The sequence below is a fragment of the Elephantulus edwardii genome, unplaced genomic scaffold, assembly GCF_000299155.1.
Source record: "Elephantulus edwardii isolate Elephantulus edwardi_28Jun2011 unplaced genomic scaffold, EleEdw1.0 scaffold00019, whole genome shotgun sequence".
NCBI classification, from domain to species: domain Eukaryota; kingdom Metazoa; phylum Chordata; class Mammalia; order Macroscelidea; family Macroscelididae; genus Elephantulus; species Elephantulus edwardii.
In genome coordinates, this window is record NW_006399769.1 from 7243367 (window position 1) to 7267639 (window position 24273).

Here is a 24273-nt window from a genome sequence, read left to right on the forward strand (position 1 = left end):
TTCTCATTTCTGTCTTAATTACACTTTGAATTGACATTAAATACAACATAATTGTGGGGGATGAAGTAAGGTATTGTCCATTTTGTCTAATTTTCCAGATTAACAGGGAAATAGTGGCGATAACTGTAATTATGACTTGTTAGAAAGTATAACAGTGTGTTCCAGACACTGCCATAAGAGTTTATCTGTTCAGCCAGTATATACAGATAATGAATTCTGATCTTAAACAAATATATATTACCATTGGGCCTTAAGGATATAGACTCAAATAATGTATATAAAATTTACTTAGATTTGTTCTCTCTTCCCCATCTTCTTCTTTCAGTGTGGATATACTGTAGAATTTACTTACTTTAAAATTTTTTTCTTACCTTACTGGCTATAATCTAATTTACTTACTTGTTAGTATGTGAAATGAAAAATGGTTCCAAATGAATATTTTTTATTACAAAGTACCCATTTTGAGAATTTGCTTTTGCTGAGTTGACTACTTTAAAATTTTTTTCTTACCTTACTGGCTATAATCTAATTTACTTACTTGTTAGTATGTGAAATGAAAAATGGTTCAAAATGAATATTTTTTATTACAAAGTACCCATTTTGAGATTTAAAAAAAAATAATAAGACCTAACAGATTAGTAAATATTTTAAGATAAATACCAAATATATATTTTAGTATTTTTTTTATTTTATTGGTAAGAATTCTTGATAACATTAGACATTGAGCAAACAAAAGACTTCTTTTGGTTTTGTGCCATTTAAATAAGTGAGGGAAATGTCATTGAATGAATATGAAATAAGTTCTTTCGTGATCCAGGATATTTTATTATTTCCATGTGGTTTCCTTTAAAAGGAGAAAATAAATCTATTCTCAACAAGAATTTAAAAATATATTGAGAGATGATTTTGTTTAGTACTTCTTATATGCTTAAGAACTACTCGTTTAAAATGCTGTAAATCAGATTAGAAGTGTCAGTTTTTTAAAGTATCATTTGCCTGTTTTCTTCAGCATGAGTTTGTTTTATTTTTCAGAAACAAAACTGTTTTCTTGACAGATAGGGGTGGCATTGAATTCCTGTGCTAAAGATTAATACCTTACTGAGGAAGGGCTATATTATTTCAAGAATTCTATTTCAAATTGTATTTGTTCTTGTTTGCTTCTCTTGTTGCAATGTACACATTTTCTGTCTTACCAGATAACAGAACTGTTGTACAAGGATGGACGGTATTGCCAGGGGCCTCCAGGAGCAACGGGTAGTGTTTCAATTTTGATGATTGTAACTTATCCACAAATCCAGTCTTCTGTGGAATGATGGACTAGAAGGATTACACTTTGTTTTTGAAAGTGAAATATGAAAACATTTGGCTATAAATATGCTGATGAGCACAGTGTGTGAGGGGGTTTTTTTATTACTGTTTTTAAGCTTGAATTGAAAGACATTGATTTCTGCTTTTGAGATAATGCTTCTTAAAGCACTTAGGGAAGTAGGGTTAAAAAGAAATACTTAGTAGCTTTAGGGACATAGTTGGTAGGTCATTGTGCTACTAATCAGAAGCGGGGGCTCTCTGGCCATTTGAAACCATCAGCTGCTCCAGGGTGGAAGGATGGACAGTCTTCTCCAGTGCAATTTACTGCCTCTGAAAACTCACTTGTAGGGGTCTGGGGGTCAGCTATTAGTTGCAGCTTGACAGCAGTGAGCTGATTGATGTGATTTCAGTGTTTCACAAGGTATAGTTAACTTTAATGTGAAACAGTGAAGATATCTTGAGGCTTTTTTCCCTACTTAAATATACTTTATTATCCAAAATAAATTATTTTGACATTTAATGGTTTTCCTTTTTTGTGTAATGAGGCCTAGAATATATGGTTTTTTACAAGAAAGTACCATTCTTAAAAGTTTAAATTTTCTATCCTAGGTATTAATGTATGGCCCTGTACATTTTATGCTTGAATGCATAAGAAAATTACTGTTGTTACAAAACATCTTTGTTAATCTTGGTTTTTCATTGACTAATAGGCAGCTCTCCAGAGGATTACTGTATCTGCTTATTAAAATTATTTAACTTTCTATGCTCAACACTTAGCAGTCCTTTCTAATTTTACCTTTTTCTCTAAATATTGTCTTAAAATATATTTGTATAGAGGTGTATACAGGGCATTATTTGTTCTCATTATTTGCGATTTGCACAGGAAAGGGGTAAAGCCTTGGGCAGGACCACTCTGTCACAGTGGTGGAAAAAAATAGATTGAAGTAAGATTCAGTACTGAAAAGCTGTCAGTCGGCCTGAAAATAATTAATATTCCTTTCACTCACCAGTTAGATATGTGCTCCCAAACCACATAATCTCTATGCCTCAGTGATCATTGTTGCCATTTCAGAGCCTCTCATCAGGGTGACATCTCACACCAAAATGATTTCTTATAAATTAATCTTGATAACATGACAGTCTCAGTAATTTTAGTGGAATGCTTTCTCTTGTTTTTTTCCACAGAAGCTGTTGGCTATTTTCTTTATAACTTGATTGACAGCATGAGTGACTCAGAGGTACAGGCCAAGGAGGAGCATTTGAGACAATACTTCCATCAGCTGAAGGAGATGGTACCATTTCATTTTTTGCTATATAATGCCTGTCCTGCCTGACATGTATCTATTAGATTTGAAATTGCTGCTTTTAAGAACAAGCAGACCACGTCTCAATGACATGCAAGAGTAGCAGACTTAAATTATGTTTGAGATAATTCATTAGACAAATTTCTATTTGGTTGTCTAAAATTCACTCTCCCCCTTTACTTCGTACAGAATATAAAGATTCCGGAAAATAGCTACAAAGTGCTTCGTAATCTCCTGGATAGCTATCATGTTCCTGAATTGATTAAGGTGTGTTTAAAATAATAAAGTTATCAAATATGTAACTCATAGATACCAAACATATTAAAACTTTATTGAATTATGGTACTTTTGGCAAAAAAATAGTTCTTTAAATGACAACCATTAAAATAAGACTTTTAGTTGATGCTAAATACTTTTTATATATGGGATAATACATTTAAAAAATTAATTATAATGGTTTATAAAACATTTAAATGAGTTTCTGGAACATTTTGGAAATTAAAAAGTATAAGAATAATGAAGTTAGACTTTCAGAATTTGTTCTTTACTTTAATATATTTTCCTATTTATTTCCTAATTCTGTGCCAATTTAAATTCTAATTTCAGGATGTTAATAGTTTGATTGATAGAGAGACTCGAAAAGTAAGTAGACACATTTGAATGGATTCCACATTTCGTAAGCGACTCGACAGCACATAACATAAGAATAATGAAGTTAGACTTTCAGAATTTGTTCTTTACTTTAATATATTTTCCTATGAATTTCCTAATTCTGTGCTAATTTAAATTCTAATTTCAGGATGTTAATAGTTTGATTGATAGAGAGACTCAAAAAGTAAGTAGACACATTTGAATGGATTCCACATTTTGTAAGAGTTAGATTTAATGAGAATTATAGTAATGTCTTTATACAACCAATGGTTACATTTGCTTTTACTATCTTATATACTTTTGAGAAGTTGGTAAAAGTTATTCCCTATTCCCATCCCCCCCCCCCCCCCCCCCCCTCCCCCCCCCCCCCCCCCCCAAATAATATATCTGAGAAATTGACATGCAATCTCAAGCCATCATAAACCCCTGTAGTGGATCTCCAGGTTTAGGAATGTATCAGAGGAAGTTAGTTTAAAGGGGAAAGTGACAAGGGGTACATTTTCTGGTTTTAGTAAATTTCTCCTCCCCCTTCCGCATTTCTGCAGACAGTGCAACATAAATTGTCTGATTTGGAAGCTACACTTGAAAAACTAAAAGCTGAAAATCAACCTATAAGGGATATCCTAAAGCAACTCATATTAACGCTCTGTTCAGAAGAGGTAACATTTGTTTAAATATTTTAAACATGCGATTAAAATTTTTTAAAGTTGTTAGAAAACCGTAAGCAAAGCCAAGTATAATATTTATGGTTTTTACAATTGATTATTAGAAGTCATCCTGTGAAGAGTGCAATTAAATGAAAAGGTTAACTAATTTCAGCTACACCTTGAATGGCATGTTTTCGGGTTGCTGTAGCTTGTTTACGATAATCTGCAAAGTGAATGATAGTAACAGCCGTGATAGGTTTATCATACATGCCAAATGTCCTTTCAAGCCATGGCTCCGGTCTCTTATATCTAGATTGTCAAGCAACTGATACATGCAGTAGTCATTTGCAAGTCAAATACTACTCGGTTGTTAATGCAGGGATTGAAATTCCATTTTCCTGCTGGAAAAAAGCTCTTTCTGAGATAAAGGGTCTCTTGCCTTTTTTCAGCAGGCGTCCAGCTGTACTTTGTGTTCATTTTAGTGTGTGTCTGCAATTTGTGGGATATCACTAGACCTCCGCCCCTCACCCCTGCCTCTAGTTCAATATGATTTGATCATAGGCCTGTGGTTTGAGGGGGGAAAATATCACAGTTGACTTTAGATTATAACATATAGCTATTCTAAAATGTTTCTTCACGTTATCTGGTTATTAAACTAGACTGCAAGGAGCTTCTTAGTGATAGATATTTGTATGGAAATTAGATTGTGGATAGGGACTTACTTGGTAATCTAGAAGTCTTATTTTTTAATATAGTATACAAAGCTAAAACGTCAAATTGCCATAAATAATGGCCTATGTTGCATTATATATAACAAAATTCTTAAACTCTGTGCTGACCTGCCTGCTTTTTAAAAGCGAATAAAAAGACTGAGAACCAAAGTCAATTGAAACAATTTCTTTTTAAAAGGACTATTAACTTTTTCTAAACTCTTAACATTAAAACTAAAAATTGCATATTTTTGCCTTTACATTATTTTCTCTTTTTGCTGCTACTGTTCATTTTAGAATATGCAAAAAGCTCTTGAAATGAAAGCAAAATACAAATCGGACATGGTCGTTGGTGGCTATGCGGCTTTAATAAGTGTGTGCTGTCGGCATGATAATGCAGAGGACGCGCTGAACCTGAAACAGGAGTTGTGAGTACCCTGGCGCTGAGGCTGCTGAGTTACACCCATGTACCGTCCTTGATGAGTCAAGTGGATGGACTATTATTTTCTTACATTGTACAATTTTTAAAAATGCCTTCGTTCTCAGTGTTTTTGAAATGTCAAAAAAGGAGGCTCTTTGGTTTCTTATGGCTTGTTTTCAGTAAGGTGACTTCAAGTAGGAGGAGACATTTCAAGGCCTTAAAACCAAGCATATGTCACAAGATAGGAGTTGGTGACTGGTTCTTAAGGATTGTTGAGTTCTTTTCTATGTTGTAGTCTAAACAAAATTCTGTCCTTTTCTTGCCTGTTGTTATAGGCTTATCAAAATGAAAATACACCTTTTTGGGATCTGCAAGTTCACAAAGAAGTTAGAATTACCAACAATGTCACGAAGCCAAGTGGTTCTTCATTTGTGTTAACAAAGGAATGATCTCTTAATCATTCACCTCTGTCACTTTGAAAATAAGTCATTTGTGTATGACTTGAAAAGTAAATCTGAACTGAAGTGTAGAAGCCATTGTTTAAGTTTAGTAAACTTCTGATAGTTTGTGAAAAGTAACAAAATGAGTATTGCAGTTCTTATTGCAGTTAACTGACTCTAACATAACAAAAATTTGGCTTTAATTTTCAGCGACCGTTTAAATTCATCTGCTGTTCTTGACACCAGAAAGTATGTAGACCTCGTAAGAGTATTGGGGAAACATGGCAAACTTCAAGGTGAGCCTCAGCATATAAGGAAATAATGTGATGCCAGTACCTTGCCACTGGAGTAACATAGGAATTGATACTAATGGTATATCATGTCCTGCAAAGTGCTTGAACACTTTGCATATAAATTTGCATGTGAATCCAACCAGAGCTGCGTGGACATTGTAGGCCATTAGTTTTAATGGATTGACAAGCTTGTCATTTACATTTACACAGCTCAGTGCTTTTTGCATTTCTGCAGCTAGTTTTTATTAGCATTGCTGTTTGGACTGAGTTTGAAGATCATGACTTATGGCACAATTTGCTTATGTGCCTGGACTTTGTTTTTGCTTAAGAAGGTCTGAAGGCTGAACATAAATCCTTTAAACATAGCCTTCTTTGTAAGAATCTGGGTGTTGCAATAATCCTTCTACTTAAGTATTTATTTAGAAATTTGCAGAAAAAGCATAGTTGATTTTCATAGTCTTAATTTTCTTGTTATAATAATGCAAAGCCTCTTAATTAATTGTAGTTGATACATTTCTTAATATTTGCATGTTTCTTAATCTTTTGGGTGTTTTATTCATTTGGGTGTTTTAATCTTTTATTCATAGATAAGCTAGTTTTAATTTTATTATAGTGAAAAATGCATGGAGATTTTATTTAAATATTGATATTACACACTAGACTAGAAATCCTTTCTAACAAAAATTCTTTTAAAAGATTAGCCTGCTTGTTTTAAATCCGTTTTTTGTAAAGTGGTCAAAACATTTTTTCTGTGCCATAATTAAGAACTGCATTATAAAAATGCACTTATTCCATATTCTAAAATGTTTGTTTCTGCCGTCTTAATGAAGCTTAATGAACCTAATGTATTAACATGCAGTCTTTTGGAAAGCTTTCATTGGCTCTGCTTGGCTAATTAGTATCGACATAGCAAACAGGCCCTATCGGTATCAGACCATTAGTCTGGCTGTATATACAGTGTAAACACATCTTTATTATCTGGCCTCCTGACAAGCCATCTGCTGAAGAAACAATGGTGTGATTTAGCAGATGTTAGCACTGAAGGATAAAAGCATCCATTTAGGAGGATCTTACAGCTATAGGGCAGCCTGTACAGGGTTATGTGGTGCCGAGTGGGCACACAGTCCCTATCTATAATTTGTAGTCAAAGTTGCAGGGAAATGATAAAACCATGCTATTGTGGATTTATAATTGTAGTCTCGTTTAGAAATGCAAGTAGTAATTAACTTGAAATCGGCATTATACACTAGAATTTACATTCCTGCTGGGCTTGAAATGCTGTTTTAATAGCAGTTTGTTTTCCCTACATGAAATTACCTAAGGGTCTTTTGTGTTACTTCATTGTAGATGCTATTAACATTCTAAAGGAGATGAAAGAGAAGGATGTTCTTATCCAGGATACAACACTCTTGTCCTTTTTCCACATCCTAAATGGTGCAGCATTAAGAGGTGAAGTTGAAACAGTGAAACAGTTGCATGAAGCCATCGTGACTCTAGGGTTAGCACACCCGTCTACCTCCATAAGTTCCCCATTGGTCACTCTATATCTGGAAAAGTAAGTTAATTGAATTTTAAAAATTTAAATACTGACGTTAAAAGAATGAAGTCTAATTATTTTGTGATTATACTTTGTAAATCCACTGTGGCAATGGAGAAGCCTTTGGAGGTTGTTGCCACAAAATAAGATTTATGTGGTCTTGCTGGCCTTTAAACCAGTAAACCTATGGTCATGTGGTTTACTTCTAAAGTATAATATTGCATGAAATTGAGGCAACTTTGTGCTTTTAAGTGCTTACAATTAATAAATATAAGGAAGAAGGCACTTGGAACTTTTATTTATATATCATTGTTGTGGGAATGAAGTAGAAGCATCTCATACTCCTTTTCTATATATAATATTGTATATATCAGTGCAACTCTTATAGGCTTAATAGATGCTTTAGAAGATGTTATTTATCATTATAGGGGGAAAATGAGTTTTGTAGGCCAAGATTCACTGAGTTTGAAGAGATTTCTATTGTTAGTGCCCACCGAAGGTATTACTTGCAGTGTAATTAAAAATCTATCTTGAATGTTATGTGCCATTGAGTTGCCTGTGACCCATAGTGACCCTGTGTACAGCAGCTCTGAATCATTTTATTGAGATGGTTACATTTAAGTTAATTGTCTTCTTTTCCTTTTGTGTGTGTGTTTTTGGTTATCTGTATGTGAAACTGACTCAGAATAGGGCAGGCTTTAGAGTTGTACATAGATAGGGTTGCTGTGAGTCACAGGTGACTTGATGGCACATAACAACAACATATGTATTGTGTGTGTTTCATTTCCTGTGTCTTAGTCATACAGTTTTGTAATCAGGTTGTTTTGTGAGTGGGGTTTTCTGGTTTTGATCTAGATGTCTCCCAATTAAGAGTCAGGAGAACATATTTCTTGATTCTCTGCAGATTTTTGGTAATTTCTTTTTAGGGAATATGTTAGTTGAACGTGATTTAATGTTGAGTAAAAAAATATAGCATAAAACCCATCTATTACACTATCTTTATGTTAGAAAGTGTGTGCATAAAGATGCACACCCTTACACACATAGATATTTATGGAATAATTCCTTTGCCATTCAGTCAGGAAACAGTCATCAAGTTCAATTGGCCACATCATACCTCCACAATCTCAGCATTACTTCCTTTTAAAGAAATAGTGATTTAAACAATTACTGTGTTATTGAGTTCTCATATTCACAGCCAACTTTATATAGAAATCCTATAATTAATATGCTTCCTACTAGAATTTTTTTGATTGTTTAAAAGACTCATCTCTGCAGATTGCATGTGGAACTCTGTATAGGGATTTGAAAGAAATGGGCCCAGTGCCCAGAAGAATTAGGCCCTCCTCCACTGCTGGGCAAAAATAAAATAATTAACAATGAATACTGGGCCTCGGTACAAAGATAGCTTACAAATAGAAATACTTTGAAGACAGAGGAGATATACATGAAAGTTTTCCTAAAGAGGTCTGCAGATGGGGCTCATGAACCAAGTAGAACTTAGCCAAGTGAAAATGGAAAGAGCATGGAGTTGGTTGCTCTGGGGTAGTATAAAGTGAGTTGACTGCTGGGCTAGTGTACCACAACAAAACTGAACTATCCTTAATTGACCTAAAGAAATCTAAATCAAATCACTGTCTGATTTTTTTTTTTTACATGTTGAGATACATAAGAAATTATTTGCCTAGGATTTTTTGAGGCCTGTTGTGGAGATTTTTTGGCCACCTTTACCTACTAGAGACATTACCTGTCGCAAGATACATTTATGATAATAATAAAAGGCTTTGTTTCTTTTTCAGAGTCATGATATTAATAAAATAGAGAACATAAATTTTACATTTGTAAGATTGCAGAAAACAATGCTTTTCCTACTCAGGGAAATGTAGAGGGAGGGAAATGGATTTTGAAGCTTTTTTATCAATTTTGATTTTCTCAAATGCATGAAAATTCCTAATGAATTCACAGTCCTGGCAAGTACTGTAGTTTTATCGATTGACAACCTTGCCAAAAAATTCCCTTGTTGGATTTGGTTAAGCACGTGTAATCTTCCCTGATCGTGTGTTCATTGACCTCAACAGATAGGCACATCTAGGAGATGAGACTCATTTATTTAAACTTGAGAGAAAATGATGAAAAGCATTTCAAAATATTCTATAAAATATTCATTCTTTCATTTGGATGGTTAAAATCTTTTCTGGAATATCATTTCTAAAACACCAGAAAAAGGCTACCACATATATATTATTATTATTGTAGTTTTAAAACAAATCCATACTTTGAGCTATTTGGAAAGATAATCTTAAAAGATTCAATACATCTTCATTTTGAACTGACTTTTCCCTCACTGGATAAAGCACAGGAGATATTAGTAGAGTGACAATTTGTGTTAATGTAAATTTGTACAATTGAAAGCGTAACGTTTTTTTATTACAGAAATGGTGCATTTTGTTTTTAATTCCCTTGTCGGGAAATCTAGAACATTAACAGGATTATAAAACTATATAGATTTTGATAAGCTCATCTGGTTTTGCATGCTTAAATACTCTAATTGAACAGAAAAATTCATTTGAACAAACTAATAATCATTAATTTAATTTATATTACATTGTCTCTAAGGCTTGTATCTAAATGTAGTCCAGATGAGTGTTCTTTTAAACATTTTTATTTGTAACTATGTCATTTTCAGTTCATTTCTTTTATTGAAAACATGCATGATTTGAGGAGATGACATGGGACCCCCCATATTCGAGACGAAAGAAATGCTTTAAAATAGGTTAAAAGAGCTTTCGGTTAGTCTTTGTGTTATATAGTAAAGGGAGTAAAATTAGTAAAATCTGGGCTGTTGGTTTTAAAGCATAAAAAGTTGTATGCTCTTTCAGGTTTACTTGTTATACCTGATCCATTTTGGTTTCATGGCATATGAAAAATATCTGAAGCTCTTTAACTGGATTATATTAGTGTAGATGATCAAAGCAGTAATTTCTGCTTTTCATGAAGGATTTTGCTGTGCTGCTGTAATCTGTATGCACATATGCATGTCATTTAAATGTACCGCAGAACTTGTGTGTATATATATGTAGTCCTCATAAATTAATCTTTACTTCTTCATAAATATCAGCCAATCACAGTGTAAGTTTTAAAATTAACTGTTAATACTTGGGGTGTTTTGTAAATGTGAAATATACTTTTTTAAAATGTTGGTTATTCTGTTTCATTCTAACACACCACCTTCAATTTTAGCATCTTCATTTGTACTGGATACTTTTATTATTTGTGGGAATACTTGCCTTCTAGAGTAAAACTATGTACTGAAAGGAAATTAAGGAGGTTTGGCGCTTTCACTCCATTATTGCAATTAAGAATTTAGCATCATCAATGCCAAAGGACAAAAGTGGTTCATTTGCCCTAGGGGGACAGGACAGTGATAAGATGATTTTTCGTCAAGGATCATTGGGTCGTAATTAAGTTACATTCATGGCTATTGCTTTTTGAAGGATGATTGGTAAATGACAGGCTTCATGTGCTTAGTACGGACAGTGTTCACTAGGGTTTTTTCTCCCTCTGTCAGAAAATCCTGTTGAGCCTGATAATGTAAATGTGGCATTTTATTCTGAACAAAAGAGCAGGGAAATGAGCTATCTTGTCTAATCATTCAGTTGTTTAACACCGACTTCCAGTTTAGACTCAATTGGCTGGAAAGCACTTGACATGTGAAGTTAGTGCTGTTCGGAACGCATGTTTGAGTAAATTTTAAAGTAAGTGACAGCTAAATTGTACCTAGGGAAATTACAAAGCCTTCAACACAGTTAATTTTTTGGGGAGGATTAGTTGTAATTGCAACACCAGTCTCCTTGAAGATTTTTCATTTATAGATGATGAACAAGGAAAAAAAACATTTAGCTCTTTCAAGGGCTGGTTTTCTTAACAGAATAATTTTTGTGAGTGTGATGGTTGGTGTCTCCTGAATTTGTTTCTCCTCATATTTGAACACCTGCTTAAGATTTCGGGAATACTTTGGGTTTGGGGTGTGAAGGGGATTTTTTGGCCAGTGCTTTTCACCTACCTACCTTATTTTGAACTTTTTTCTCCTCAAATTTCTTTTCTCTTCTAATGATGTTAGTCTTGAGATCATTTTTCAGTCCATAAGTCCTTTTAGTACATTGCTACCTCGCTAACATTTTGTGCCTAATGTGGAAGCACTTTATTCCAATTAAACATTACTTGCTTTCTTTTTTTAAAAATATGTACTCTCTTGGGTTAGAAAGATACTTGCTTATAGGTGAGTAGTTAGCTGTGTTTGAATTAGAAGTGTTTTGTTTCCTGATGCCTTTATGGAGATATTTTCATGGTAAGTGGGTGCATGGTTAAGATGTAAGCAAGTCCAGTAAGCTTACATCTTGACCTAGGGTTTTGTTTCTGCCATTGATACCGTCTTATTTTTTGGTTTTGTAGTAAGAACTGAAACAAAAGATAGCATTAGATTTGTCCCCTGAACTTTTAAGCTTGCCTTTCTGGCTATTTCTCCAATTGTAATAATGAAAAATTCTAATTCATAGTAGTCTTTTATGGGAGAAGAGTGAGCAGTCTCTTCCCATGCGATTAACTGGCTCTGAAAACATGCCAGAGGATCAGGTATGGGTCGGTTCCAACTCTGGTACACAGCAACAACAGTAGTCTTATATGTGGTGATGTTTCCTTGAAATCTGAACTGTGAGTTCTAGAGTTTTTGGTGTGAACTAAATGATGCCTTTAAGGTTAATAAATAGAATTCTTTTGTAAGTGTTCACATTAGGTATATGTATTCTTAAACTTTGGAATTATTTTTGGAAAAAGACATTTGGCTGGGAAAGGTGGAGTTAGAAAAGCAGAGCAAGACCATCGGGACAGAGTTGCTGTAACAGTGGGCCTGAGCGTGTCAGATCGTGAGGATGGTACAGGACAGGACAAGGTTCAGATCTGCTCATAGGGTCTCTGTGAGTTCAGCTCAGCGGAATCTAACATCACTGTTAATGCTGTGTATCTTTATTTCACAGGTTGATAGAATTTTGGTAAAGTGTCTGTTAAGTTAGTTTGCATCAATCAGAATACTATTACTTAAAAAAAATAAATATTTTCTAAGTAACTTTATATATTCGTCTGAAATGGTTTTTTGGAGTGATGGTTGTTTTGTGCCATTGAACCAGAACTACTTCAGAGTATGTGGTTCAAGTCCTCTAGCTGCTCAGTGGGAAAATGTAGGCAGTCTCCTATAGTGATTTACTGCCTCTGAAAATCTACTGGCTGGTCAGCTACAAGTCAGCTCCTCCTTGACAGTAAATAATAGCAACAGATCGTGTAGGAGGAGATTGCTCATATTTCTCCCATAGAGCAGGTGGTAGATTTGAACCATGTACCTTTGGGACATACCACACTGTGGTATCAAGAACAGCATTCTACAGGGTTTATTTTGGTTTTGTGCTATTCAAAGTTGTTGAAAACAATTACATTTTAATTTTTTAATTAGAGTGAAAATTTACGAATAATACTAATTTTCCATATAATCATTCATAGGGATTTTGTTTTATAACATTACGTGCCATTCATTAATTACAGTGTCTGAACGTGTGTCCCTACATCTAACTTATCTATTATTTTTTATTCCCCTTTTTATCCTTTTATCCTTGTTTTAGCTCAAAGATTGAATCTGTGTAGAAACCTTTTCTTAGCTTTTTACTGCTCTTCTATCATAATTATAGTTTTGTGACTGACGGATGTCACTCAGCCAAATTTGTTCTACATTTACCCACATTGTGCAATATTTTACACAGCTTCTTCATCGCCTTTTAGTGATGCGTAATATTCTATTGTGTACACCACAATTTCTTTAACCAATGATGGACACTTGAGTTAAAACACTATAAATATTTTTGAGATTAATTTCTAACATTTGTGATTCATTTATACATAAAATTAAGTTATGATAATAAGAATGAAGAAAGAGTTTGGAATCCAGAATTAATGTTAGAACAAGAGTTCTTCAAAGGATTATTGTAATTTTAGACTTGTTGATGACCCTATGAACAGTGTATCTGTAGAACCTTAAACTGATTTTGAGTGTACAAAGAATATTGTCACAAGACTAGAAATACTTGAGTGGCGGCATGGTGGCTTACCTTTGGGCAATAAAATTTGTCGCCTTTTGATATTTCCCTGTTCTTACTGATTTTATCTTCCCTAATGTAAATGGTGCTTTCACTGTTTATTCCCCTCTGCCTACTTGTTGATCATTTTCACTACTGGTCCTAAACGTACTTGAATAGATTAACCAAAGAGCACAAATGCATAAAATCTTAGAACTGAGGATGAACTGTAAAATCTTTGTCTTTAGCCATTATGACAATCTACATCTACATCACTTCTTGGAAGGAATCGAACTGTGTATAGTACACACTCATTGGAATGGAAATCCAAAAGTCATGAGGATACAACTACTTGCATAAGTAAAGTGACTTTTAGATATTGTTTTCTTCATCACTCAGATCTTCACATTAATAATAAAGATTAGTGAAGACATCAAGTTATGCAAGCAATGTAAATTTTAATCTTTTTTTTTTAAGTGGTAAGCAGCAGCCATAAGTCAAAATGTTGATAATAGGAATTGAGAAAACTGCTCATTTTTAGTTCATTTCTGTGTTCACTACACCTTGGATGAAGTGTTTCATTGTAGATATCTAACTCATTTTGTTGACAGCCTAAGGGGAGTAACATTTGTTCTTAAAATTACTAACAAATACACGTATTTTTCCATTTTGCTATTCTTTTCTCTTGTTCTTCTGAGCATGCATAATCTTCAAATGCCTATATTTGGAGACCAAAACTATTAGCATGTCTCTTTGATTGACAGAAGAATTATTTATTCATTTATTGATAGCCTTGACCTGACGTAGAAGAAATACAATTGAGACAATACTATTCTAGTTTGGGAATTGATCTGAAAAACCATATCTTGCCATTAAGAATAAAACAACAAAACAAATCAGTATGTGTTTCTTTTATTCTTAGAAATGTTTTAGTAGTTTTCCATTAAATACAACTGTAGAATGGCAAATAACTGAATGTGTATCTGAAGCTCAGGAAAATACTGATTATATAAAGCTTTATATCATATGTGGTAGCTATTGTAGCATTTCTCTTGTATGACAGTAATCTAGCCTGCAACATCTACTTGCGGTTTTGAAATTAACCTGTAATTTAGTCTTCACCCCAAATGACAAAAATTGAAATGACTCTGTGGGGTGCCAGAAGATGCACTGTAAACAGGGCTTCGGAAGGGGCTAAGGTAGAGCTCTGTCAGGGTAGCTCCATTTACACTGTGTCAGTATTATTGCAGCAAAATTAATACTTCTCCATTTTATTTTACTTTTTAGTACAGTTTAAAATCTTAATCTAGATAAAATAGTAATTCAGGCCAAGTAACGTAACATTTATATAATGGACAAAAATATTAGAGTTTTAACAGAAAATAAGGCTTTTCTTCCTTTTTGGAAACTGTTGCACATATGAACACATGTCTCTCCAAAGAGTGTCTTGGTTGTCACTAGATCTGTTTTAGTCCTTGTCACTAACCAGGTTTCCTTGTTTTCATTAATATTCTTTCAAAACTTTTTTATTCCAAATAGCACCACATTCTTAGATTGAGCAAATAACTTTTAATAGAGCTTTAATGTCTTTTTAAATGTATTGAATTGAAAGAGCGATGTCTAGGATTCCTGGTTCTAGTATCCGCTTTTATTTAGGATCCTTAGGCAAAATAATCTCTTATTGCCTCAGTTTTCTATTTAAAAATAAAAGGAACTGGACAGGAATTTGATCACATAGTCCCTATAACTAACTCTTCCAAGGTCTTATGTTTCAAAGCAGTCGTTCTTATATTTAATAGTTTTGCTTTATAAAGGAAATAAAAGGGTACTTTTTGAGAATCCACGTGAATAAATTTGCATATTTTGAAAGAAACTCTGGCTTAATTTTTTTAACTAATTGTTATATAAGACAAGCAGTATCTTTATAATGGGAAAGACTTTTTAAAAAAAATTGTTAAATAAGAAATTATAAAATCTCTGATATTTCACTGACCTACAAATACATCCTACTGTTAGCACCAGTAACTTCCAGGTATCTGTAAATTTGTTGTTTTTCCTCTGCTTACCTCCGAAAGCTGAAAGTATCTGAGCACACCCTGTCAAAGTTGACAGATACTTGAGAGTTCCTTGAGGGCTACTAATGTAAATTTAATAAAAATTTCAAAACATGAAATTACTGAAGAGTACAAACTTACATTATTGGGTAGAAAATATATTTGATATTGTTCTTGCTTTTAGAAATAATATCTTCCTACAGTAGCTTTTTACACAAAATCATATTTTACTTGTCACTAGATCTGTTTTAGTCCTTGTCACTTAGAGTGTACTTTGATCTGGACTATTTTTAAAGTACCACAAGACAAGCTAAATAGTCACAGATGCAGCAACAAGAGTCCAGGACTGCTAACGGTATCTGTATTCTGACTCTATGAAGATTGCCTTCAGTAGCACCCAGTCATGTGTATTTTAATCTTTAGAAACCATTGTTGACGATATAAACAGAATTTGAGTTATTTTATTCATTGTTAATTGTTGATGTTTCTAAGGGATGATATACCTGCTGCTCTTGAGGCTTCCCTTGACTGCTTTCAAAAGTACAAAATACTACCAAGAATTCATGATGTCTTATGCAGACTGATTGAGAAAGGCGAGACGGATCTGATTCAGAAAGGTTAGTCACCTTTGAATGTCTTACTTAAGTGCCTGCCTCTTAAATGTAATGCATTCCTATGAAGAGACTATTAGAGAAGTTTTTTATATTCACGATTTCATTTTTATATTTGTTTTACTCTTCACACTGCCAGTTCTCTTTTAAGGCCTAAATATCATACATACCTTCTGTGAGTGAAGGAATATGGTAAAAGTCTGGTTGATAAAGCTGTAATTTTTAAATTATTTTAAACACTTGTTTTTAAGATGGCTAGTTATCCAGAATTTCATGCTGTATTGTGTCCTTGTGTGGTGGTTTTTCATCTATTTTCTTCTTTCTTCTCTAGCAATGGACTTTGTGAGCCAAGAACAAGGTGAAATGACGATGCTCTATGATCTTTTCTTTGCCTTCCTACAAACAGGAAATTACAAAGAAGCCAAGAAGATCATTGAGGTATGATTTTAACTATAGCATTCTAATTGTACAGCTATTTAGACTTTTAATTAGAATACATTTAAAATTTTTAACCTTTAATTACACTTGTTCTGATTCATGTTAATAGCATTCAATCCCAGTAGGGGGGAAAAAAAGAACCAACTTGGCCAGCTTCTTTCTTGTGTATAATTACAGTTCAGAAAAGGCAGTCTGGTTGTATATTGAATTTGTTTCCTTACTTTGTTAAATTCACTGTTATATATCAAAATGATATTTGCATATTAAGTCTTGGATTGTGGAACAATTAAATTAAACTGGCATTCCTGGGTGTAAAGTTGCTAATCCTCTTTGCCAAGGAATTCTTTGTTCTTAAAAGCAGTAGAATTTAATTTGCTGCAGACCATGCTCAGATTTATTTGTAATGCTTGTCTACAAGTTAATCAGCCAAACAGGTGCTGTCTGCAACTGTTTGCCATTTAATTTAAAATTTCTTCTTCTTTTTTTTTATAAACTACCATAAGCAGCTTATGGGAAGTGGTAGGTGACAAACCTGGCCTTTTTAGGATTAGTGTATTTTATCTGTACTTGATTGAAATTTTGCTTACTGAAATTGATAAGTCAAAGGGCAACTGCTATTCTTTGCCCACTAAAGAAAACAAAATGTCTGACAGAAAACTTACCTGTTGTCTTAAGAAACGACATTGTATCTTGTGATTAAAACTGTGAAGTTGAAAATACATCAGTAATCTGTCTCTCCAGATCATACTTTTCCCAGAAACACCCATGCATGAGGAATGGGAAGCACCTTTGTTTTATCAGAAAATGAAAATGTAGGCATAAAACTTAGAAAATTATTATTTCACTGAATGCTTTAAAGAAAAGTCTGCTGAAAAAAGAGAACTAGGAAAGCAATTCAGAACTTTTTTCTGTTTCCTGTGATTCAGTCTACCCGCTGCAGCCATGGACAGATGCTTTTGTAGCTTAGGCATATCACTTGAGTTTCCTGGAAATGGTTTAAACTCTTGAGCTAAGTAGGCGCAGTACTTCTGAAAATGAGGGGGTGCCATATGCTTGTTGAATTTTGTTCTCTGTATATACTGTCAAATACAAGAATGGTTACCCATGGTGAACATTGTTTGGTGGAGCTCGCCGATTCAAATAAGCCTGGAAGCAGGACTGGCATCCATTTCAGAAATTGCTTGTTTCTGGAAACCCTATGAATCTGGAGCAAGGATGAAAGTTATACAAGTGTTCAGGTCTTGCATTCATAGGGTTGCTGTGAATCATCTATGACTCAACAGCACTTAACAACAGCAACAAAATATATGGTGTCAGGATTAGACATAGATTAGAAATGAAGAGAGTCTGTAGAAGGAATTAATGTGTTGCTCTTGGGTGTAGTGTACAGAGCCAAAAGCATACTTGGCTTTCCCTTTGCCTTCTACGACTTAGATAATAATGGGTAAGTTACTAAATTTCCATTTCCTTATCTATGAAGGGAAACATAATGCCTGTCTTTACATTTCAGTCACATAAAATATGAAAAGCAGTGTCTTTGTTTCCTGAATTGTAGTAGGTGAATTGTAGCAGCACATAACTTTCTCGTTATATTCTTATTACCCCTCAAAGGTACAATTTGAATTGTCTTCTTTAGCCTTTCCACTTTATTCTCTGAATGATGCTTAGTAGGTAGAAGGAGACAGACTCTTAAATTTGTTTACCATTGTGTATTGAGGGTAATCTTTTAGGAATTGCGGCTAATACCAAAGACCTTTCATGATTTATTAATGGAGAATCTGGTAAATGACCTCCTCTGTCATTTTGTTGCTGTTAGGTGTCATCGAGTCTATTACAATTCATAGCGACCCTATGAACAAAAGATCTGAACCCTGTATGTCCTGCACCATCCTCACACTTCCTGACACACAAGAACCCATTGCAACAGTCTCTGTGTCAGTCCACCTGGTTGTGCATTACCCTCCTCCCCAGTTTGTTCTTCTTCCCCGCCATCCGAATGTCTGTTTTAATTGTCCAATTGCCACAGTGCTTGTCAAAGTCAGTTCTGATTAATCTCCTTTGTCGGTGTGTCCTTTGCCATTCCCTATCACTCCTCCCTGAGAGAGACTTCACCCTGATTCATAAGGAAAAGGGGATGGCGTATTCTCTTAGCTACTTCCTGCTGAAAAGGGACGCTGTGGGTTTCAGGGTGAAGATCTTCTCTCACTACTCTAAAGGGCCCCTTTGGCAGTAGGAAACACATAGACTATTATGGAGATTGATTTTGGAATTCAGATGCACTGTTACCAATTGTGCATATCCTTGAATATGTATCATGGGGGTGTTGCAACCTAGAAGACACAAATTTAACAAGTTATAAGTACATGAGTCAAAAATTATGGAAAAGTAAAAGAAAAGATTCTTTCATTGTTTTACAAACCCTCCCCCAGGTCCCCTCCACCGTGTAGCCCTCTCTCTAGACTCCTGTGATGACAGAAATACCTAGTCACATATCTCTTTTACAGTTTTCTCCCTCCTCTGTTTCAGTGCAGTATACATTATTGAACACATCTTACTCAGTCTCTTCCCCAACCCTGAGGTTAGTCCCATTCTACAACAGTGGCATCATGTAATATTTGTCCTTTTGTGACTGGGATATTTCACTCAGCATAATGTTCTCCATAGTCAACCATTTTGAATAATATTGCATGAGTTCCTTGTTTTTTAATGCAGCATAGTATTCCATTGTGCAAATATACCACAGCTTCTGTAGCCATTCGTTTGTTGATGGGCACTTAGGTTGTTTCCAACTCCTTGCTATTGTGAACAAAGCTGCAATAAACATGGGAGTGCATATATCTGCTTGGATGTCAGCTATGGTCTCTTCAGGGTATATTCCCAGTAGTGGAATTGCTGGGTCAAATGGTATCTCTATTTGCAACTTTTTGAGAAAGCACCATACTGCTTTCCACAGGGGTTGCACCATTTTACACTCCCACCAACAGTGAATCAGGGTTCTAATTTCTCCACAGCCTCGTCAGCATTTGTTGCTTGCTGTTCTGTTAAATTTTGCTATTTTGACTGGGGTGAAATGATTTCTCATAGTTGTTTTAATTTGCATCTCTCTTAGGGCTAGGGATTTTGAGCATTTCTTCATGTGCTTGTTAGCCATCTGAATGTCGTCTTCAGTGAAGTGCCTGTTCATATCCTGTGCCCATTTTTCTATTGGATTCTTTACCTTTATCTTGTTGTGGTGCTCAAGTATTTCATAAATTCTGGCTATAAGTCCCTTATCTGATACGTTATTACCGAATACTTTTTCCCAGTCAGTGGCCTCCCTTTTTACCCTGTTGGAGAAGTTCTTGGATGTGCATAGGGATTTGAGTCCCCTTTACAATTTTAAACCATGCAGTTTTCCCTACTTTGTTCTCAAAACAGTCTCCCTTATCCCTTGGACTAGAATAGCAGGATATTAAATGCTATGAGAATATACTCATGGACATTTTCAAGTTGTGTGTGTTTTGTTTTTTTTTAAATGAGAAATTGTAAATGAATTAAAGGTAAATTCTTTGGGGTGGAAACATCACTTTCCACCTCTAAGGATTTTAGAGTTCTTAATATTTTCTAAGGATTATTAAAAAGAAAGTAATAATGATTAATACACTTGTTGTTGTTAAGAGCCATCAAGTCCAGTATGACATATAACGACCCTATGAGCGACGGATCAGAACCCTCTTCTGTCCTGTGCCATCTTGTTTTCCCCCTGTCTTTATACTTCTCACACACCAGAACCCACCACAGCTGTCACCGTGTCAATCTACTAGAACGAGACATCAATTCTTCTGTCATCCTTATTCATCGTCCAGCTCTCAGATGTATAGCAAGTAGTAGAAAAGACCATGGCCTGAATCAGATGCGCTTTAGTCCTCAAACTGACATCATAACGCTCAATAATTTGGAGAAGTCTTTAACTGCCGACTTTCCCCAGTGGAGTGTATCTCCTTATTTTCCCTGGTGCGACAGCCTCTTCTAAATCCTGCTTGAACTTACGACAGTTCGTATTTATGTATTGCTCTAGTTGTTTTTGAATAATCAGCAGTATTTTGCTTGCATGTGATATCAAATTGTCCAACAGTTTCCACATTCAGTTCTCTCGCCTTTCTTGGGAATGGGAACATATAGGGATCTCTTCCATTCTGTTGGCCAGACAGCTTGTCCTCCAAATTTCCTGGCATAGACTGGTGAGCACATCCAGAGCTGCATCTGTTAATTCAAAAACAAGTCAGTTGGTATCTCATCGATTGATTCCTAGGGCTGCTTCCCCCACCCCACCCCAATACCTTCAATGCAGCTTCCATTTCTCCCTCATGACCACTGGCTCCTGTTCATATGGTACTTCCTAAATTTTTCCAGTGTCAGGGACTCGTGTGAAGCTCCTTGGTTAAAAAGTGTTACCCTACTGTTTAAAAGGTTCAGGGTACTTGAATGCTTATTCTTTGTGTGGGAAGTTAGGGTGGAATTGTTGGGGAGAATTAAATATGAGATGGTGTTTGATGGAAATGGCATTAGAGGTAGAGAAATTACCATAAAGAAAAGAAGTTGAGGTGGAAAAGAAAGATCAATAAACTTTTCCATGTCATTATATGACTTGTAGGAAGTGTTTGAAAGGATAGTTGTTCTTAGAGTTTTAGAGACACAGTCTCCTTATTATTGTTGTTGTGTACTGTCAAGTCAAAACCAACCCAAAGCTGACTCTCCAGTGAGTTTTCAGAGGCAGTTAATCGCAAAGAGATTGCCCATCCTTCCCTGGAGCGGCAGGTGGCCTCAAACGGCATGCCTTTGGGATTGCAGTGCAACTTCTTGCCACTTAGCCACCAGAGTCTTAGAGATGCTTTAATCAGAATAAAGAAGTTGGGGTTAATTTAGAAGACAGAACATTTATACTGTTGTTGTTGTTGTTGTTCTTGATTGCCTTCAAGTCAAGCATGACTCATAGTGACCCTGTAAACAAAAGGCCTGAAGCCTCTTTACAGCTAATGACATTTGATAGAGTTTACGGAGGCATACTATTTAGGAAGTGGATGCCACTCCTGCTTCCAAAAAAGGGAAGATGAGGCAGTTAGATTTAAGATGTGTGTTGGTTATTTATTGTGGGAATTTTTCATGGTGGCAGTTTGTTGTTAGTGGCTAACCTAAAATTGGGGTTCATCCACACGTAGCACAGTGGAAAGCCTATCTGCTTCCACATTTCTAAACTGTGTGACATTCTGTCCAGTGTGACACCTTTCATTTCTTACCAGCTGCAAGTTGATTCCTGCATAATTCCATGTTTTTGTAACATACGGTCATATGACATGTGCCATTGACTGAGTGTTCACTCATTCTTTTACAACCTATGAAACAATTTCAGTTAAATAGAGTATTTAAAGGCTCAGGTTTTTTGCCCTTTGTTTCTGTGTATTTTTTATCTATAGTTTAAACATTTTTTCAGGTTACATCATTGCCTTGGCATTTTCTTAATCTAGGACTTTTAAAGCATTATTTGTAATGCCCACATTGTTCCATTAAATAAATGAACTAAAGTTCATTTGCCCATTTATTTTTCTTTTAAGAAAAATTTGTTGCAGTAATTCTTGTTTTGGCCTCCTGTTTAAAAACCCTTGTGGTCAGCAGTATGGGTCTGGAATCCATTTTGAAAGTCATCTGCAGGAGCCGGGTTCTACAGAATCTTGTTGGCTGGGACTGGTGAGCATTAGGGTGGAATGTTGATTTGCCAACAACAACAACAACATACAGAGAGCTCCATTAGCCTAGTGGATAGAAAATTACGCTACCAAGCCCAAGGTGGGTGATTATAATCTGTGGCACTCAGGCCTGGTGTACATTGATTTTTATCAGACATTCTTCTAAGTGGTATAGCACTAGTCTGTGCATTGCTGTACAGAGGTAACTCGTGGTTGCTGTGATGCTAAACACTGTAACACCGACGTGTCAAATGTGGTAATGGTTACCCATGGTAGACAGAGGTGGGGCTTCCCAATTAAAACAAGCTCGGAAGCAGGAGTGGCATCCACTTCCAAAATGGCTTGCCTCCAGAAACTCCATGAACATGGAGAAACGACCAAAGTTATACAAATGTTCAGTTCTTTCGTTCCTAGGATCACTATGAGTTGTCTACAACTCGACGGCACTTAACAACTACAACTATCACAGTTTATATCTTAGTCTTTAGCTTATTTACTTAGGGTTATTATGACTTTTTATAAGTTCCCTGGCAGCAAGGCAAAAAAAAAAATAAAAATTGAAAATCAATGTTTTTATAGCTGAGATAACCACATTTAAGGCTCATAGTTGTAGAGATTGAACTAAAACACACACCTCTTAAATTCTAGTCCAGCATTCATTTTACATAATGATAAATTGAGATGTTACTTCTCTATAAGCTGAAAGTTGTAAGTCATTTAGTCATCTCCCAGAAAGTTGGTCAAATAAAGTAACACAACACTTTTTGAATAATTCATTCCATGATTCAAGACAGGGTGTTAGACTCACAGAGAGATGATACATACAAGTGTCAAACATTAAAGAATGGTGTGAAATATTAGCCATATCAAAAAATGTCTGTAAAGCAGTTGCTGATTTAATTTCATCTGCAGTTCGGTGCTCTCGGCACAGAGATGATTAAGACCACATTTCCTGAAGCTGAAACCTAGATTAGCATTTCATGCTTCTCAGATAGATTTCATGGACAACTGCACATGAACCTCACAGAGTATATTGAGAATGAATTAGGGCAAAACACGTGCTTGGTTGTGGGGCTTGTCACTTAATAGTAATCATGAAATTTTAAGTCAGTCTGATTTAACCTCCATGATCTTCTTACTCTCAGTATCTGAATTAACAAAGCCACCCACTCTTGCTTCAAAACTTGTTTCTTCTCTTCCCTTTAGGAAGAGAGTTGTTGGCTTAGTGATAAGGAGTTGGACTGCCAACACAAAGGTACACAGTTTCAATCCACCAGCTGTTCCATGGGAGAAAGATGGGCAGTCTCCCCTCTGATTACTGTCTCTACAAACCCACTGGATAGGTCCACTATGTGTCAGTTCTGACTCGAGGGTATACAACAACCGCAGTAACAGTGATGTCCATTCAGGCACGAAAATAAATGTACATCATCTAAATCAGGCTTATAACATGTTCAGATCTGCAGTTTCTGTTCTGTCACTCTCGAGTCACCAAACAGAATTTAGAGTAAATTTGTTATCTTCTCACTTTAGGGAAGAAACAAACTCTTACTTGATGACTTTTGTTTATTTCTCTTATTGCCATAGTTGACCCTCCAGTGGGTTTTCAGAGGCTATAAATCACACAGGACAAGGTTGCCCATCTTTCCCCGACCGAACGGCTAATGGATTTAAACCAGTAGGGAGACAGCACCATAAGGTTGGCAGCACAATTTCCTGTGGCACCAAGTTGTGCCAAAAAATCTTGAGGACAGCTACCCACCTAGCTGACTGGAAGAGATCCATGTTTATTTCTATTCCAAAAAAGGAAAAAAAGAGTGTGGAAATTATCAAACAGCATCACGTGCAAGCAAAATCTTACTGAAGATTATCCAGAAATGATTGGAACAGTACATTGACAGAGGACTACCAGAAGTGCAGGCTGGGTTTAGATGAGGCCATGGCACTAAGGACATCATTGCCAGTGTCAGATGGATCTTGGCTGAAAACAGAGGACCAGAAGAATGGTTTTTTATAT

The 24273-nt window shown here is 35.3% G+C and overlaps 1 protein-coding gene across 1 annotated transcript in view; it reads left to right on the forward strand.

Moving 5' to 3' along the window:
- The window catches only part of LRPPRC (leucine-rich pentatricopeptide repeat containing), a 112313-nt gene that overhangs the window by 51561 nt on the left and 36479 nt on the right, over positions 1–24273 (forward strand). The window contains exons 16-25 of the mRNA XM_006882376.1: positions 1197–1254; positions 2494–2600; positions 2802–2879; positions 3412–3447; positions 3809–3922; positions 4918–5048; positions 5692–5777; positions 7122–7329; positions 15977–16101; positions 16427–16533. Coding sequence (XP_006882438.1) covers positions 1197–1254; positions 2494–2600; positions 2802–2879; positions 3412–3447; positions 3809–3922; positions 4918–5048; positions 5692–5777; positions 7122–7329; positions 15977–16101; positions 16427–16533 — 1050 coding nt within the window. The remainder of the gene's footprint in view (positions 1–1196; positions 1255–2493; positions 2601–2801; positions 2880–3411; positions 3448–3808; positions 3923–4917; positions 5049–5691; positions 5778–7121; positions 7330–15976; positions 16102–16426; positions 16534–24273) is intronic.